General features: G+C 39.1%; 1 protein-coding gene across 5 annotated transcripts in view; it reads right to left on the bottom strand.

Annotated features, from left to right (window-relative positions):
* TRRAP (transformation/transcription domain associated protein) overlaps positions 1-17,391 on the bottom strand; it is a 125,792-nt gene that overhangs the window by 88,455 nt on the left and 19,946 nt on the right. For all 5 annotated transcript variants that reach the window (XM_058285800.2, XM_058285802.2, XM_058285801.2 and 2 more), the window contains exons 13-21: positions 13,218-13,296; positions 11,364-11,598; positions 10,290-10,650; positions 10,103-10,200; positions 9,468-9,662; positions 8,822-9,013; positions 6,629-6,794; positions 5,631-5,887; positions 2,298-2,498 (exon numbers count right to left, since the gene is read on the bottom strand). In XM_058285800.2, coding sequence (XP_058141783.1) covers positions 2,298-2,498; positions 5,631-5,887; positions 6,629-6,794; positions 8,822-9,013; positions 9,468-9,662; positions 10,103-10,200; positions 10,290-10,650; positions 11,364-11,598; positions 13,218-13,296 — 1,784 coding nt within the window. The remainder of the gene's footprint in view (positions 1-2,297; positions 2,499-5,630; positions 5,888-6,628; positions 6,795-8,821; positions 9,014-9,467; positions 9,663-10,102; positions 10,201-10,289; positions 10,651-11,363; positions 11,599-13,217; positions 13,297-17,391) is intronic.

Raw genomic sequence — 17,391 nt, 5'->3', positions numbered from 1 at the left:
TTTAATAGTTTTATGCATCTAGCCAATGGGAGATTATAGAAATTATGTGAATTCAGAAAGCTTCTTGTGGTAGGGAAATACAGAGTAAGTTTCTCCCTGGGTGAGGGGTTGGTAACCTTCTCATCTGCTCGATTAAAGTAAGACTGTGTCATCTACACATACTTACCAAGGACATAATGAGAAGAATAAGGAACTTAATACAGACCGTAGACAGTTCTGTAAGTCCAAAAGTAAAAGACGAATTTCCTATACTTTTACTAAATTTCCTCTTTAAAAGAGAAAAAGGTTTACATCATTTCTTCAGAAAACCTGCATAGCTGAACATGCACATTTTTATCCTATTCATTTCGATTAGGTGGCAGGGGACAAGGGAAAAGGGGCCATGATCATCCAGAGAAGAGACTGAAGTGGTCAATGTTTTGGCTCAAATGTCACCACACACAGTTTTGGAGCACCATAGGGGCTCCCTCCTGGAAACCCCAGCTCATCTGGGGCACTGCACATCTGTCCTTTCTCCTACTGCCTCTGAAAAGATTATAAGTCATATGTTCATAATTTTTGAAGATTTTTAAAGAATCAATGTAACCTATGAAACAATTACCTACAAAAAAAAGAATTATAAAGTATGCCAAAATCAGAATTATTTTAATGGAAATTCAATGGCATTTGGCTTGACCATGCCAACCATTCCATCCACCTCTCCTTACACTGCCTGGGGCATGTACTGCAGCCAAGTCTTGCCAGCGGGATGCAGTTCTGCTCAAAGAGAAATCCTCCACAAGTACCAGGGACATGTCCGTGAAAGGCCAGCAGCGCTGGCCATGCCTCTCTTCAAACTGTGATTTCCTTCAGCTGCTTTGGGGGCAAAACTCCTTCTAAGGAAAAATGCCCTGTTTAGTCTACACAGAGGTGGAATAAAAGTTAGATGTCTTAGTTTTCACTACTTATATTAACTTTGCTCCTGACATAGCTAAAGCAAACAGAATCCTAACTCAAGGGGATTATCTAAAATGTAGGAAAAGTGCTGTGGGCACAAGGATGCTTACTACAGTAACTTTCGGTGTAGTGACAGAGAGAATTTTAGTCATCAGTATTCCCTTAGGAGGAAAATGGTGTTTATTTGGGGAAAAAAAATGGATAAAGTTTTGGGTTAGAAGGCGATACTGCACCATCTCACTCCCCTCCCAGGTATGGAGAGGACAAAACCGCTCTACGGGGGGGAATGAGGGAGGGTTGAGGATGAAGCATAGGCTTGAGTCAGTGGGGACAGGTGAACAGAGATGATGACAGCAAACTCCAGAGTGACACTCACAATGGGCATTCTCCCTCCCAAATGTGTAATAAAGTCTAGTTTCAAAAAAAAATCACAGAACCCTCTATGTAGGTAAACTTTTTGTATGGAAAGGTAAACAGGCCAAATTCTACAATACAATGCAATAGGACAGAACTGAGTTAGCCTGAGCAAAGAAAGGGCTTTGAGTTATCCCAGCTAAAGAATACTGGCTTTGGACAAGCCTACCAGATCTCCAAGGAGCTAAGGAAATCAGCAGGCTTACTGAAATGCCTAAGTAACTCAGATACACTCAAAAGGCTCTTTTACCCTTAAAAGACTCTACCACCCTTAAAAAAATACACACACACACACACACACACAATGGCTAGAAAAACATTCTGAAGACCTGGTCACAAAAGCTCTAACATAATGTAAAAACTGTTGGTAATGTAATAATGGTGAAAAGTTGAAAGTTACAACATAGATTACAATTAAATAAAACAATAGGCTTGTGGAAAAGGACCAGGAGGAGTGGAAAAGTTTAATATGGCAACAGTTTTCAGTGAGGACAAAGAAAAAGGAGTACAGCAGAACATTCTGGTAAGATGCTGGGAATACTGACTGTTACACAATGAAATGGAAGTACTAAAGGGTATGTTGAAAGAGAAAGAGATAGCAGCAGTGGGATAAGGAGTGAGAAAAGACAAAGCATGAGTTATGCTTGGAGAGAGAATGGGAGAAAAAAAGGTGCTCAGGGGTGACAGGATGAAGGGCAGGCAGGAAGTTAACTGAGGTACCCAATGACACTTGGGTAAAGTCCATCGGGCCCAAGAGCGGGATTGGGCTGGATGGCACTTCCTGGTACCAGCAGGAAAAGATGGAACTGAACTCAAGGGTCCAAAGTTCTTGGAAGAAAGCCCAAAAAAGGTACATGCTTTATCTACAAATTCTCAAATGAAAATTAACTTTCTTAAAATGAAACCTATAGTATCTTTAAGAAGTTTCCAAAGACTTCCAAATTTACCTTTTCCATTGGGAGCTGAAGAGACGCTTTACAATCTGAAAACTCCACGGTAATACTGGGTCCTTGAACTTCAGTCACAACGTAGTGCAACTTCTGGGACTCCTTCAACATCTTCCTGTTACTGCCACCAAATTTACCAAGTACGCGATAGGCCACATGAGAAATGCTATCAGCAGGATTGCGTAAAGTGCGCCACAAAGCCTAAAACATCAACAACCTTTCATTAAAATTATTTTCAAATAGGAAATACATTCATATGGTTCACAAATCAAAATTCAAAAGTTTTAAAAGACTTGGGAAAAAAAAAAAGACTATTTAGCATAAATTCTTCCTTCCACTTCTGTCTTCCAAACACATGATTCTCCTGTGGAGAAACCAATGCTACTAGTGTCTTGTATATCATTCCAGGGAAATTTTACGTTTGTATATTTCTTCTTCCCTTCCTCTTATATAGTGGTTTGCCATTATTTCCAACAGATTGTATTTTTACAACTGCACAGCATCTCACTGTATGTATATGCTTATGATTTAACTTGTCTTCAACTAATGGACCCTTGTTCTGATCTTTTGCTTTTACAATCAGTGTTAAAATGGTTTCGTACATCCATCATGTCAAGGTGTTGAAGCCTAGCAGTATGATGAATTTCTAGTATCAGAAATGGACAGGTTTTAAACTGACAGTTATTGCCAAATGTCCTCCACAGAAGTTATGTGCCCACCAGGAATATACCAGAAGACAATCCAAACTTAATAAAATCTGTTAGCGGGGAGCTCAAAAGCATTTTGCATTTCCCCTGTGTGAAAACAACCATTTTTATGTTTAAGAAATATTTTATTTTCTCTTTTTGTAAATAATTTATTTCCCTTGCCCTTTTTTACTATTTGTCATTTTACTATGTTAGAGAAACTAGCCCTTCATTTGTATTATGAGCTGGAAATAAGTTTTTCCTGTTATGTCTTTTCATTTAGGCTACAGAAAATTTTCCTTAAATTCTAGAAGACAAATAGTGACGGCCTGGGCTTCTTTCCAGATTTATATCAAGTGTAGAGCTAGAGATACAGGGGTGGGGCAGGGTCCATCCAAAGGCAAGAGCCTTTGGAAACCCTGCTGCCCAGACGAGGAGTCTCAGACCAGCAGTGAGACAGAAGAGCGGACAGGAGTGATCCCGAACTGATGGCCCTCTGGCTCTCTATAAGAGCACTATGCGAAGGAAAGAATCTCAGCTTTGGGACCATAGGATTTCCACAGGATTTATAAAGTGTCAAGCTCAGAGTTGACAACTGAACATCACCAAGCACACAAGAAGATAATACTTGTGAATATGAGACTGCAGGAACAAACAAAAGCTTTATAGCTCTGCTGTAGATAATGGAAATGTCAGAAACAGAATGTGCAATGGCTGTGTATGAAATGCTTAAAGAAATAAAAAGCTGAAAGATGAGCAAGCCAGATTTGAAAGAGAACCAGCTGCAACGTCTGGAAATGTAAATAACAAAATAAAATCTCAATGGATAGATTAAACAACTGATTACAAACAACTGAATAAACTAGAAGAAACAGCTGAAACACCTAGAACTTAAGAAAGGACCACCAAAGAAACAGAGAGATTGTAAATTTGAGAGGAAAGTAAAGTCAGGAAAGGCATAGTGAAAAGGCTAAGGTATGACTAATTAGAGGCCCACTAGGAGAGAACAGAGAGCCTGTGGGAGAGACAGCATCTGAAGAGGTAATCCCCCCAGAACTGGCTTTACAAAGTATGAACCATAGATCCAGGAGGCACAATTTATTTCAAGCAGGGTAAAAAAGCAAAAAAATCCAGATACATTATGGTAAACTTTGAATATCAGAAATAAAGAAAAGATTTCAGAAGTAACTGATAAGAAAAGATCACATTTGAACAAAAACTAACAAATATAATCAATGGACGCCAGAAGACCTCAAAATAATTTTAACACCCAGCAAAACTATCTCTCGAAGGCAAAGGTGAAATAAAGAGAGATGGCAACAGAAACCGAGACACTTTATAACCAAAGCCCAAGAGAGCACCATTAAAGAAGTTCCTAAAGGAAAGTCTTGTGAAGAAACAAATGTTCCCAGAGGAACAATCTGAGGTACAAGAAGAAACAGTGAACACATATGCAAATCTAATTTAACAGATAGCATGAATTGTATGTCTGTGGTGACACCATAGTGGTTTCAGACATAATTCACTTCTAGGATAATCATTACAACAGTAGAACCAGAGTGTAAACCTCAAAATGCAAAGAATATGGAGGAAAAAAGAGCACTCAATCAGTCCAAAAAATGCAAAGCTAAAAGAGAAAAATAAAGAAAGAAAAAAAACAGAACAAATTTACTTTCCAAATATAATTTTTCAAAGTACTCATAATGGAGGAGATATTTTAAGATATAATCGGCAAAGGTATGGTGTCTAGAATACATGAAGACCTTCCTATAATCAATAAGAAAAAAAAGATATAACCCAAGAGATTTGACCAGGCACGTCATAGAAGATGACGAATAACCTAAGGAGAGGTACAACACCTCATCAGTAATCAACACAATGAAAATTAAGACCAACCAGCCAGCAGAGTAGCAAAAAATTAAGAATTTCTAAGTTTTTCCTGAGTTCTCTATCTATTCCAGAGACTCCTATCCTTTAGTAGTTAGTAAGCCTCCATTCCACAAAGCAAGTATTCTAACCCATTTGGAGTCAACACCCTATACTAAATGGGCAGAAGAGTAAATAACAGGCAACCTAAACATATAACAATTACCAACCACATTACAGATCAATAACAATAGCAAAATATGAAGAAAAGAACTGAAGACATTTGGCATATGAACTTTAATGAACAGAAACTAAAAATGTCCTTTATTATCTGTTCCTCTTCCCTTGGGATGGGGAGACTTCTATACTTACCTTTAAAAGCCTGAATCTCTTTACTATGTAACTGAGTATCTTTTGTGGATAAAGAAAGGATCTCAGATGTCTGTCGTTACAGAACAACAACAGTCATATAGTAATCACACCTACCTTCCTAAGTCATTAACTTACTGTAAAAACCCTCTGAAAGAGAGGGCAATACTGTAAAACAAATACCCACTCAATACCCATGGTATTTCTTAACATCTTTTCATTAGCCAGAAAAGTCACAAAGTTAAGTTGAAAGCTATACCACTGTATTTTGCAAAGAGCCCACCACTGGGTGGAGAGCTCAACATGAAGGTCATCACTACAGGGAAAACAGCTTACTTAAAATTAAAACCCTCAGGAAAAACTAGTATGAGCATCTGGTGCCCTCTGTGGGGGCTGAAATGAACCAACTTACCTGCATGAGCTCTGCGCGTACTGGCTGAATGTGATCGTAGAGGAAATCAGGCTGCAGGTTGTCCACACACAACTCCAGAGTCCTCAGTCCTTGACTAACCAACGTCTGGGACCCGTTGAGTGCAGACACCAAGGGATCCATCAACATGGGCAGATATGGCAAGAGAGAGCTCAGTCGTACGGGCACTGTGAGACACAGTTCCACAAAGAGGTCCTTCATGTGCTGTTTATGCAGCCCGCTCTGCAACATGTTCAGTCCTAAGAACAGGATTTGAGACCATCAGAGAGAGGAAAGGGACTTCCCAGGCATAGGCCAAAGTTAACTGTACAAAATAACTGATGCACAAGCACAAGAAATGACTAGGAGTTGCACAATTATAACAGTTACGTATGGCCCAAACACTGGAAAAGGGGGAGATAAGAGAAACTAACTGTGAGAGCAACCAGATGTCAGATTTAACAGAAAAAGATTTCACAGCTGCCATCATAAGCATGTTTACAGAAGGGGAAAAACTTAATTAAAGTAAAGGAAGATTCAATAATGCCACATCAAATAGAGAATATCAAGAGAGCCTTCTTAAAAAATGTAACTAAATGGGAATCCCGGACTTGAAAAGTACAATAATGGAAATAAAAAATTCACAAAAGGCGTTTGTGGCAGTTTGAGATTATTTTATTAATCTCCAAAACAGAAAGACTATGTGTGTCAATTAATCTATTCCTCCAGGTGTGCTACCCTTTGATTGTATTAAATTTAGGTAAGAGGCCTTGATTACATTATCTGTTGAGGCTGCTGTAGGGCTTTTTATTGGATTCCTGATCATGGCTCCCTTCAGGGTTTACTGTCTTTATAGACTGAGGGGTAATATGCACATATGCCCCTGCCCTTACCATGATCTCCACTGGGTGCAGAGACCAGATGCCAGCAAAAGGGCAGGGGTTGACCCAGACATACTCACACACACCAAACTAGAAGGAAACCAAAAACACTGCTCTGACCTTGCAGTAGGTTTGGTAAAAGAGGTAGAAATTCCTGATACAGGAGGTCATGGCTACCTCCACCAATAGAGCGGAACAACGCTCGAAGCAGCAGGAAATAGTTATAGGGCTCCTTGGCAGTCTGTGCGAGCTCCATCGAGCTATTCACAATCTTGTGTAGGTGAGGCTGCAGGATGGAGAAAGGACATATTAATAATAGGTTCTAAACAAAGGGTCGACAACACAGGATTTGCACTCAAAGGTTCAGTGCAATCCAGTAGGAGTTAAAGATAATCCTGATTAACTTATTCCAAGGAAATAAACAAGAACCCTCTAACCATTACTGGACCCAAATTAATTTCCCTTAGAATAAATGTTGGTTTCCAACAGGTAAGGCTACAAGAAGCATTTAATAGGTTCTTCTCCTACTAACGTAATGTTAAAAAGATAACACCTTGCAGCAGGAACAAGGGGTTTTGTCAGCAATGCAGTTTCTGTAAGTTCATGACTTTACAGCATTATGTAAAAGATGAAAGTCACCTGCTTCCTACAGCAATCAAAATGTGAAAACCTGAAGGAACAGAAACTTCACTACCAATCAGATATGATACATGCAAAATTTGGAAGAGCCTCAAAAGACATTTGAGATTATAGGGTTTTAGAAGACTGAATTGGAAATATGAATAAGCATGTCTATAATTTAAAAAAAAATAAACACATTTTATTAGCTTATAGTAACCTTAGCATTTTAAACCAGGTTAACATTTATTTTGTACTTGAAATCCTGGTTTTGACAAGCTAAAGCCTGTTTAACATGAAATCTTTTTGCCTATAAATTTAAAATGAATTGTGAACTGTTGGTACAGTCATTAACAGTTCAAATTTGTAAATATATGTAGCATGATATATTTATTTCACAGAATAAAGCAACTAAATACATTATTCTTGACAGGTATTTGAAATTTGTTTTTTGAGCACTTTCCTTGGGCAATATTCAAATATTCTACTAATACTTGCCCTATTAGGAGTCACTTTGTTTTGTTCCATACAAATTGGCAAGAAACTGAATTGAAGATAATTATGTGGATACAGATTTAAAATTTTTTTCAAAAATCTGAGTATTTTCCTTTTACATTAACACAAAGAAATGTTAAGGTTGGTGAGAGCTGATTACTACATAACTGAATAGAACTGAGGAAACCATCACATAGTAGCAAAAGTTACTAAGTTCTTTATCACCATCTGTATATTCACTCCATAAAGAAGAGACCTTATTTACTTCAAATTTCTCCCCATGTGAAAACATCTTCCTCAGATACAACACTGGTAGTTATCATTCAACTTTCCAAAGGAGTAACATTTTGCCATAAATGGAGGTGGACTTTTATAAGATTTTTGATATGCCATCTGCTGCTTTGGGTGGGTAATGTGACCAGGGATAGGTTCTAGCCATTTGCTAGATAAATAATGACGGAATCAATTGTACAGGAAGGAGCCATCTATAAAAATGTGTTATAAGGCCTAGCTCCTCCAAGAGGAGTTAAATAAAGGAACTTGTTGGAATTCGTAATTGAAAGGGAAGGAAGAAACAAATCATCCTTGAATATGATGTTAAAGTACTGCCAGAAAGTATATGAACATGCAGAAGAAAACAAAACCTGAGGAAAATAAAAGGCTGTTGATGTAATGAAAACTGTCAGGGGAATGCTTCTCATTGGATTTGAGAGCTATGTGATGACATCTTTTTCTAAGTTCTTTTGTATCAGTTATTTTTTTTTTTAGGAGGTATCAGGGATGAAAGCCAGAACCTGGTACATGGGAAGCAGGCACTCAACCACTTGAGCTACATTTGCTCCCGGTTAATTTTTAAAAATAAGGTGAATGTGCTATTTTACTTGTGTCATCAAAAATATAAATTGAGTTTAAGAAAATTGGTAGTGGCAGTAATAACTACAGCACACTTGCCTGACCATAAAAGTTCTGAATTTTTCATCTTAAATCACCAGATATACAAATTAAGCTCTGCTTAGAAATACATGAAATGTTTTTCACATGAGCCCTTAATTTACTACATTTACGGAATATTCAAGAGCACTGTACAAATACACAAAGTTTCTGTTCAAAAGTGAAAACAAGAATTAAAAAAACAAAAACATGGGAGAAAAAAACAAAAACCTAAATACAAAGTTCTACTCAGATCTAAATAAGCTTTACCTTCAGCATTTGCTCATTTTCAGCTGCAAAGAGGGAGACTGAGCCAAAGACCAGTTTAAACAGCTTGAGGTACAGGTTGGAGAGCTCTACATTAGAGCCCATTTCTGGCAGGCGATCAAGGAGATATTCCACCAGAATTGTAGCAAATAGAGCAGAGGTAGTTGGATTTGCCAAGAAAGAATTGGCAACAATCTATGAAAACACGAAAAGTACATGATGAAAAGAATCCCTTCCCCAAAGCAGCTTTAAAACAAAGTAATGAGGCTTCTAAAAACACAAGATCAAACCAATATCAGACACTCCAAGAAATTATCCGTCAAAGGGGAAAAAATGCATATATTTACTGAGTGCTGAGGGCAGCAGCTCACTGTAAGTACTCAACCTATTATTTCATCTTCACTGTCAAATACTAAGAGACTATATTTAGCATATATTTAATTTCTACCAACCAAAGAAGCAGGTCCAAAGCATCCTGACTTTTCATATACATTTTTATTAAATTATGGCTGTTATTTCTTTAAATTTTGCTCTAAAAGCACATCCTTAATATTTTTTAAATCCTCAAAATAATTTAAATCCCAAGTATTCAACAAATACTTTTAAAAATTAGATTAAAAATGTAAGGTGTAAGAAACAAGTTTTATACCTGAAGAGCATAATTTTTTGAGATTCTTTCCACCATATAAGGGACTGTGGTTTGAAAGATTTCTTTAAATGTTAAGGGATTCATCATTGTGAACACACCAGCAAAGTGTTCCAATACCTCCTTCTCTTCTTTCATTCTAACAGTCTGACAGTTTGCTACTCGAATGTATGTTTGTCCATTTCCTGCTATCTGGACCTAGTATAGGAGAAGAAAATCCATGGGCATTAAAATTGAACTCTAACCGTATTCCATTATGTATCCAGATCAATTACATATTTAAAACAGAGCAGATGAATTACATAATAAATGACCCTCCTTCCAAAAAAATTTTTTGGAAAAGAAAAAAAAAACTTCTTTAGGTTGTCCAGATCAGGCACGAAATTAGTTTTAAATCACATTTCTAACTTCCTATATTTTTATACAATCTCCCTCACAATACACAAATCCAAATTCATAAATAACAATTCTTTCCATAAATGTGGTAAGTAAACCTAGGTATATAACTGTTAACTATATTTACAAGACATAAGCAAATTCAAATAACAGTTCTCTCAAGACCTGTTTCCTTATTACCTTCTCTAATTCTAAGAAGTGTTTTCCATATTCAATAACCTGGTTGGAGGGTACTTCCTTACCTGGTAAATATCTAAAGCCTGCATTGCATATTTCACAAGTTTTATGTAAATCTGAGTCTCTTTGGGCTGTAACTGTTTGTTGGGAATAAACTGAGCTTCTGGAAAAGAAAACAAATTGTTAATACAAATAAAACATTATAGCCTTTCTATTAAAAATTCTGTTTAAATAATTAAAGGGAAGTATTACCACCAGGTGCTTTACATGATGTTATGCCCCAAGTAATTGTCTTGACGCCACAAACCAACGTTTTTACCAAGCTTCGGCAATCTGTGACTTGGAATGTCTGCTTGTCCTCTTTATCCTTTTCTCCTTGCTTCTCAAAGGGAGGTACTGGTGCCGGGGTCACAGGTGTGGCTGGGGCTGGGGGTGGGGCTGGGGCAGGGGTGGCAACTGGAGCTGGGGAGGGAGCAGGGCCCGGAGCTGAAGGGGCGGTAGGCACCCCAGGCAAAGCTGCTTCCACTGCTCCAAGTTCTGACTGAGGCTTGCATTTCTTAAAAATGGCAGAGAGCTGGTACCGAGCAATGGTGTGAAATTTGAGAACAAAAACCTAACAGAAAGAGAAGGTAGAAGAAGACAAAAATCACTCCTCTTCAATAGGCCAAACCACCCTTTCAAATGACCGAAAAAAAATTTCACAGAAACCACCTGCTGAGGTTGTTCCGCTTGTTCTCCTAACAGGAGAGGACAAGCTGTTTTGGGGTACCTCCTCTGTGATAAAGGAAAATATGTTATCCTTCCCCCACCCCCATCCCTGTATCAGGTATTGCTATCTCCATCTTACAAGTGAGGAATCTGGCTCGGGTGGCTCTGCATGGCTTGACGAGCTGGTCTTGAAACCCCACATGCTTCCCTCCACAACCACACTGGGTGCCTCAGAAACTGGCTGCTATTCCTTACCCAGGCATTTGGTATCCCTCCAGATATGCTCAGAGCTAATTAAGCACTTTGCTGTGATGTTTCTAGAAAATAACTTCAAATTACTTTCTAGGAACGCATAAAGAGCTTTTCTGGCTATTTTATTTAATTCACAACAATCTGAGGCAGATACTTGGATTACTCCTAGTGAAAGATGAGTACATTGGCACAGGGAAGTTAAGTACCTCACCTCAGGAGAGCTGGTTAGATAACAGGGGAGGCAGAGGTTGAACCCAGGCAGTCTAGGGTCGACCAACGGGGCCTCCCCATGACCTTGCCGGTGGAGTGCTTCTATAACTTCTGCAATCGGAGGATCTGAAGAGCGCGGAGTAGAAAAGCCAGTACCTCTAGCATCCGCATCAGGACGTCTCTCCCATTGCCGCTCTCCTGCTCACTCTTGGAGCGGATGCAGTCCACCAGGTTCAGGAGGAGTTTGCAGGACATGGTCTGGATGCTGCTGGGCAGGGACTCGTCGTCGATGTTCTTGGCAAAGAGCTGAACAGCGAGGGAGAGGTCACTGAGGGGCAGGTGTTGGCGAACGTGGTGCACAAGGTCAGCCAGTGTGCTGTAGGCAAGGGGCCTGTGGACAAAGACTCGCGCTAGTGCTCGGGCGTGTTTTCATAAAAAGTCAAGTCAACGTCCCCCACAATCACCTCTGCATGCCCAAGGACAGCATCCCTACTTGGGACCCTTTTTTATGAACATCACTTTCTCCTGGCTTACAGGACTAAAAGCCCCAGGTCCTGTCTTGTTTAAACCTTTACTTTCCAAATTAAAAGGTTAAAGTTATGCATGCCACAGAGTTTCTAATAGATACTGGCCTATACAGTTAACCAACCCAAGCAGAAAAACTGCCAACTTGGCATTGAATAGGTTTTGTTCAAAAATAAATACTATGTGTCAATATATTCTATCTACTCAAGAGAGTTTATAATAATGCTCAGCTTGTTAAGTTACTTAATACAATAAAATATCTGATCACCTGCCACGTGCCAGACAATGTTCTAGACACCAGGGATACCACAACAAACAAAATAGTTTATATCCTTGTGAAGCTTATTTACAAGAGGGGAGACACACAAATAAAAAAATAAACCATGTAAGTTGATAGTGCCATGGGAGGTGTGAAAAAGAGAAGCAGCAGAAAGAACAGTGGGGGAACTATCAGTTACGGTACCAGGGAAGGCCCCTCCAAGGTAACACTGAAGCTGAGACTCAAGGGACATGTGTGAGAGGCAAAGAGCCTGGGAAATTTCCCGAAGGAGAAAGGTTCTAAGGTGGAAAAATCCTGGAATGGCCAAGGAGCTACCAAGGCAAGAATGATTATAACAGGCTCAGGGAAGGGAGCTGTGGAGGCCTGTGCGCCTGAAGCAGGTTCAGAGAAGGGAGCTGCAGAGGCCAGCAAGCCTGAGGCGGGCTCAGGGAGGGGAGCGCAACACAAGAAGATATGAGGCAAGTGGATACAGCCAAATCACTTGTGCACCATGGTCAAGAGTCTGGGATTTACCTCAAGGCAACAGAAAGCCATTGGGATTTTTAAGCAGGAGTAACAGATCTAATGTCCAGTTGAAAAGGTTCAACCCCAATTTGCTTAGTATTTTATAACAATTATATAGAAAACCAAGGGATCAATCTGTATTATATTCAAAGTATTCTGTATTATTTTTAAAAAGATGTCTCCCTCTTTAGAACCAAAAACTTACTAATGTTGATTTACTTTGTACTGTGAAGTCTGGTAAAATGTTCATTTTCCCCTTTAAAAACAGTACATATGATAAAAACTACATTTAATTTTTAAAAAAGCATTGAAAAATAAAGAGTAGAAGGAAATATATCAAAATATTAGATGTTACTGATCTCTTTGTGCAGGACCATAAAGTTTTCTTTCTTTTCTTCTTATTAATTTATCAAGTATTTCTTTATAATAAATGATACATTTGTTATATTGAAGCAAAGAAGTATTTCTAGTCAAATGAAGTAACGAAGTTTTACCCACAATTTAAATTAAGACATGTCCTTTAAACTAATGCACAAAAAGCAACCAAAGGCAAAGGTCTTTCCAAATATTCCTGCAATTCTTAATGCAATGGGCAAGAGTAATGGCCTAATAGCCTACATCTGCTGAAACATTTATAAAGTGCCAGTTATCACTGTCACTGGCATGTAACCAACCAGATTACCATGGGTTTAATCTCATACCTTAGAGTCTCTCGAGCAGTATATCCTGAACCAATTAGAATGGATTCATCAAACAGCTTGTCCATGCATGGAATGAACTCTAGAATACAAATATCCATTATATATATCATCAGTAAAACCAATTCCGTATTAAATTACTTAGCAGTGCTTTCACAGGAGCCAGTCTGCAGTCACCTATGCAATCCAGATTTGAAAAAGGGTGGAAGGGAGACCAGAAAAGCACACATGCAACTTCAGCACTACATGCTACAAGCCATCTGCTCTCAAAGACACAGTCAGGATTTGATTCAGCATCAAAGAACAGACATTCCTCTGTCAGAAAATCCATCCTTAATAACTTCACTGGAGGCAGACAGGACCGTTTTCTATTGCCTTTAAAAGCTGCCACCAACCCACCCAAACTTCTCTGGAGAAGGGCGCACTATCTCCCTTAAACCCCTTTCTCTACTGCTTTGGAGTCATGGTTCCTCTTAAAAGTGTCTATGGTTAGTCATTTCAGAAAGGCAAGGATATTTCTCCATCTAAATCTTGAAGGTTTAGGGAATTTTACAATGGGCACCAGGTTATGGTTCCTGACTTCCTGGATGAGGCCTACTAGAAACTCATCTGACTCCTCTCTCTCTATTCCTGCAGGTGGATCCATCACCAAATCTCTTCTCTGTTCCCCTTTAGGCCAGAAAACCTAACTAAGGGATAAAACAGCTGGTACCCATTCAGGGACAATTTCTATTCCTGAGGCTGTACACACTGGGTAGCATTCATTTTATAGGCCATTATTTTACACCCACCCACCCTCAGATATTCTAGCAATAAACATCCAAAAAGGACATTTTGATTCTAAACAAGTCTGACATAAGCTTCAATAAGTAAAAGTACAAGCAAACATCTACTGAGGATCAAAGAAATTAAAGCTACCAAAACAAGACAGCACAGAGGGAAAAGTGTCAAATGAAAGAAGCAATGAATAGTCATTTCTGAAGTCAGAGAAAGGAACAAGACTGGATGGTCTTCAGCAAAAGGCAAGGAGACACAGGAGGAAAGATGCAAAGGACTCAGACACTAAATACTGGACAGCTAGAGAAGGGATGAGTAAAAAGTACAAGGGAGAAATGATGAAAAATTAAGATGTATAACATCAGTTTCCAAATTCCCTCCAAGGCCTGGAATCAGGATCTCTATGAAAAAGTGTCATTTTGTTTAACAGGTTTTCAAACTACTGCTCTTCAGAATTAGTGCAAATAGGGAAGCAGACTTGGCCCAATGGATAGGGCGTCCGCCTACCACATGGGAGGTCCATGGTTCAAACCCCAGGCCTTCTTGACCCAAGTGGAGCTGGCCCATGTGCAGTGCTGGAGCCCACGAGCCAGGAGTGCATCTCATAAGGAGAGCCCAGTGCGAAAGTGCAGCCTGCCCAAGAATGGCACTGCACACACTGAAAGCTGACACAACAAGATGACGCAACAAAAAGAAACACAGATTCCCAGTGCTGCTTATAAGGATAGAAGTGGTCAAAGATGGACACAGAGAGAAGAGAAGACAACGGGGAGGGGGAAATAAATAAAAAAGTAAATCTTTAAAAAAGAAAAAAGAGGGAAGCAGACTTGGCCCAGTGGTTAGGGCGCCCGCCTACCACATGGAAGGCCCGCGGTTCAAACCCCGATCCTCCTTGCCCCGTGTGGAGCTGGCCTATGCGCAGTGCTGATGCACACAAGGAGTGCCCTGCCATGCAGGGGTGTCCCTGTGTAAGGGAGCCCCACAAGCAAGGAGTGCGCCCCATAAGGAGAGCCGCCAAGCGCAAAAGAAAGTGCAGCCTGCCCAGGAATGGTGCCACACACACGCAGAGCTGACATAACAAGATGACGCAACAAAAAGAAACACAAAATTCCCATGCCACTGACAACAACAGAAGCGGACAAAGAAGACGCAGCAAATAGACACAGAGAACAGACAACTGGGATGTGGGGGGTGGGAAATACAGTAAATAAATAAATCTTTAAAAAATAAAAGAAAAAAAGAAAAAAGAATTGTGCAAATATGTTACCATTTGGTATTGTTTCAGATGACCAAAGTAAAGCTAAGTGGAAATGTTAATGGATATATAATTGTAACCACTTAAGTAAATTTAAAGTTTTTAATTATGGTTAATATTTAGCATGATTTTTTAAGTGTTTCTTTTTCGAGATGTGATGCCATTATCTATTTAAGCCCCAGGAACTACTACAGGCTCCAAAATAAAATATTATCTCACACTAAAAAAAAAAAACCCAAAGGGAAGCAGATTTGGCTCAAAGGACAGAGTGTCCACCTACCACATGGGAGGTTCAAACCCCAGGCCTTCTGACCCGTGTGCAGCTGGCCCACATGCAGTGCTGATGCACGCAATGAGTGCCGTGCCACACAGGAGTGTCTCCCATGTAGGGGAGCCCCATGCGCAAGGAGTGTGCCCTGTAAAGAGAGCCACCCAGTGTGAAACAAGCGCAGCCTGCCAAGGAGTGGTGCCGCACACACGGAGAGATGACTCAGCAAGATGATGCAACATAAAGAGACACAGAATGACCGTACCACTGACAAGAATACAAGCGGATACAGAAGAACTCACAGCGAATGGAGAGAGAGAGCAAACAATGGGGGGGGGGGGGGGGGAGGAAGAGAAATAAATTTTTAAAAATTAAAAAAAAAACAAAAACAAAAAACAAGCACAGCAATAAAGAGACTAAAAAAAAAGGGAAGCCTCTACAAGCTGAATTCAATTCTAATGTGATCCAAGTGATCAAACCCTGGAGAGCAGCACCTTGGGAACCACCCAATCTTTGCAGAGCAGGTACTAATAGAGTGAAATTAAGCTTTACAGCCTCAAAAGAGATACTGTGCAGTGATGAAACAGAGATTACCTGGTAATCATGCAAATGTTTTTTAATCTGTCAGCACTTCAACAAGTAGAAAACTTGCTGCTGCACAGCTCCCCAAACTCACCTCCCAAATCCTTATTACTCATACAGCAGGAATCCCAGAATGGCATTTGTGATATAATTGATCTACTTCAGAACAAATTTATCTGAAAATATTCCATTTTAAATTCTTCTATTTTGCTACTGTTCAGAGATGAACATGTTGGAAAAACAACAAAAGGCAACAGAAGCTGTCACCATACAAGTGATGACAGCAGTCAGCTGTGGAGGGAACCGGGCTGTGGCCAGGAGGGCACACGGGTTTCTCGAGGGGCGATGCCGTTTCTCAACCTGGGGGAGGCGTACACAGGGGTGTATTGTGAACATTTTGTGGAACTGTACATTTGTTCTGTGCATTTTGCTATATATGTTACATTTCAAAAAGGTTTTTAAAAGATCTTTGTTCCTTTCAGTTACACCCTATGCAATAATCATAATGTAATTTACATTTTAATAGTGCAAAAAACAGCCGAGATTTACTGTATAAACCCATGTGTAAGCACTCAACCTGTGCCCTTTCTTTCATGTTACAAGGCTTTCATATGTAAGAAGCCAAATCTCAGTCTTTTATATGCTCTGATTTACAAACTGATAACAAATAAGACTCTTGATACCGAAAAATTACTGGGAAAATCGTTACCATTTCAAAACAATAAGGATATAATTTAAATCAACATTTTGGGCATTTCAAATATGAAAACAATTTTTAAAATTATAAACCACCCAGGTGTCCATCAACCGATGAATGGATAAACAAACTGGTGTGTATTCACATGATGGAATATTATGCAACTGTTAAGAAAAAGGTCATAAAGCACATGACAACATGGATGAACCTGAACTTTGTGATGCAAGCCACACACAAAGGACAAACACTGTATGACAAATACTATGAACCAAATATATTGTGTAACATATTATATGATAAAAAAAAATTTATGTATCCAGTATATTTGAGAAATGTATATTTTTATCCAACTGTTTCCTATTTTTAATTTATTTTCAATTATTAAATGTACAAAATAATGTTAAAAAATTATAAAACAATGTAATTGGCTGAAATACAGTTATCAGATTAGCAAAAGCAATATCAGTCTGTGTAAAAAAAAAAAAAGAACCAATCCATTATTTTCACAGCATGTAAAAAGAAAAGTTTTTTCCTTACCTTTTAAAGACTACTGGCTGTGAGTAAGTAAGCAAATGGCTATTTATAATTTTAAAAGGCA

The sequence above is a fragment of the Dasypus novemcinctus genome, chromosome 23, assembly GCF_030445035.2.
Source record: "Dasypus novemcinctus isolate mDasNov1 chromosome 23, mDasNov1.1.hap2, whole genome shotgun sequence".
NCBI classification, from domain to species: domain Eukaryota; kingdom Metazoa; phylum Chordata; class Mammalia; order Cingulata; family Dasypodidae; genus Dasypus; species Dasypus novemcinctus.
Note: the sequence above shows the minus strand (reverse complement) of the source record. Positions and strands in the feature narration are given on the sequence as shown.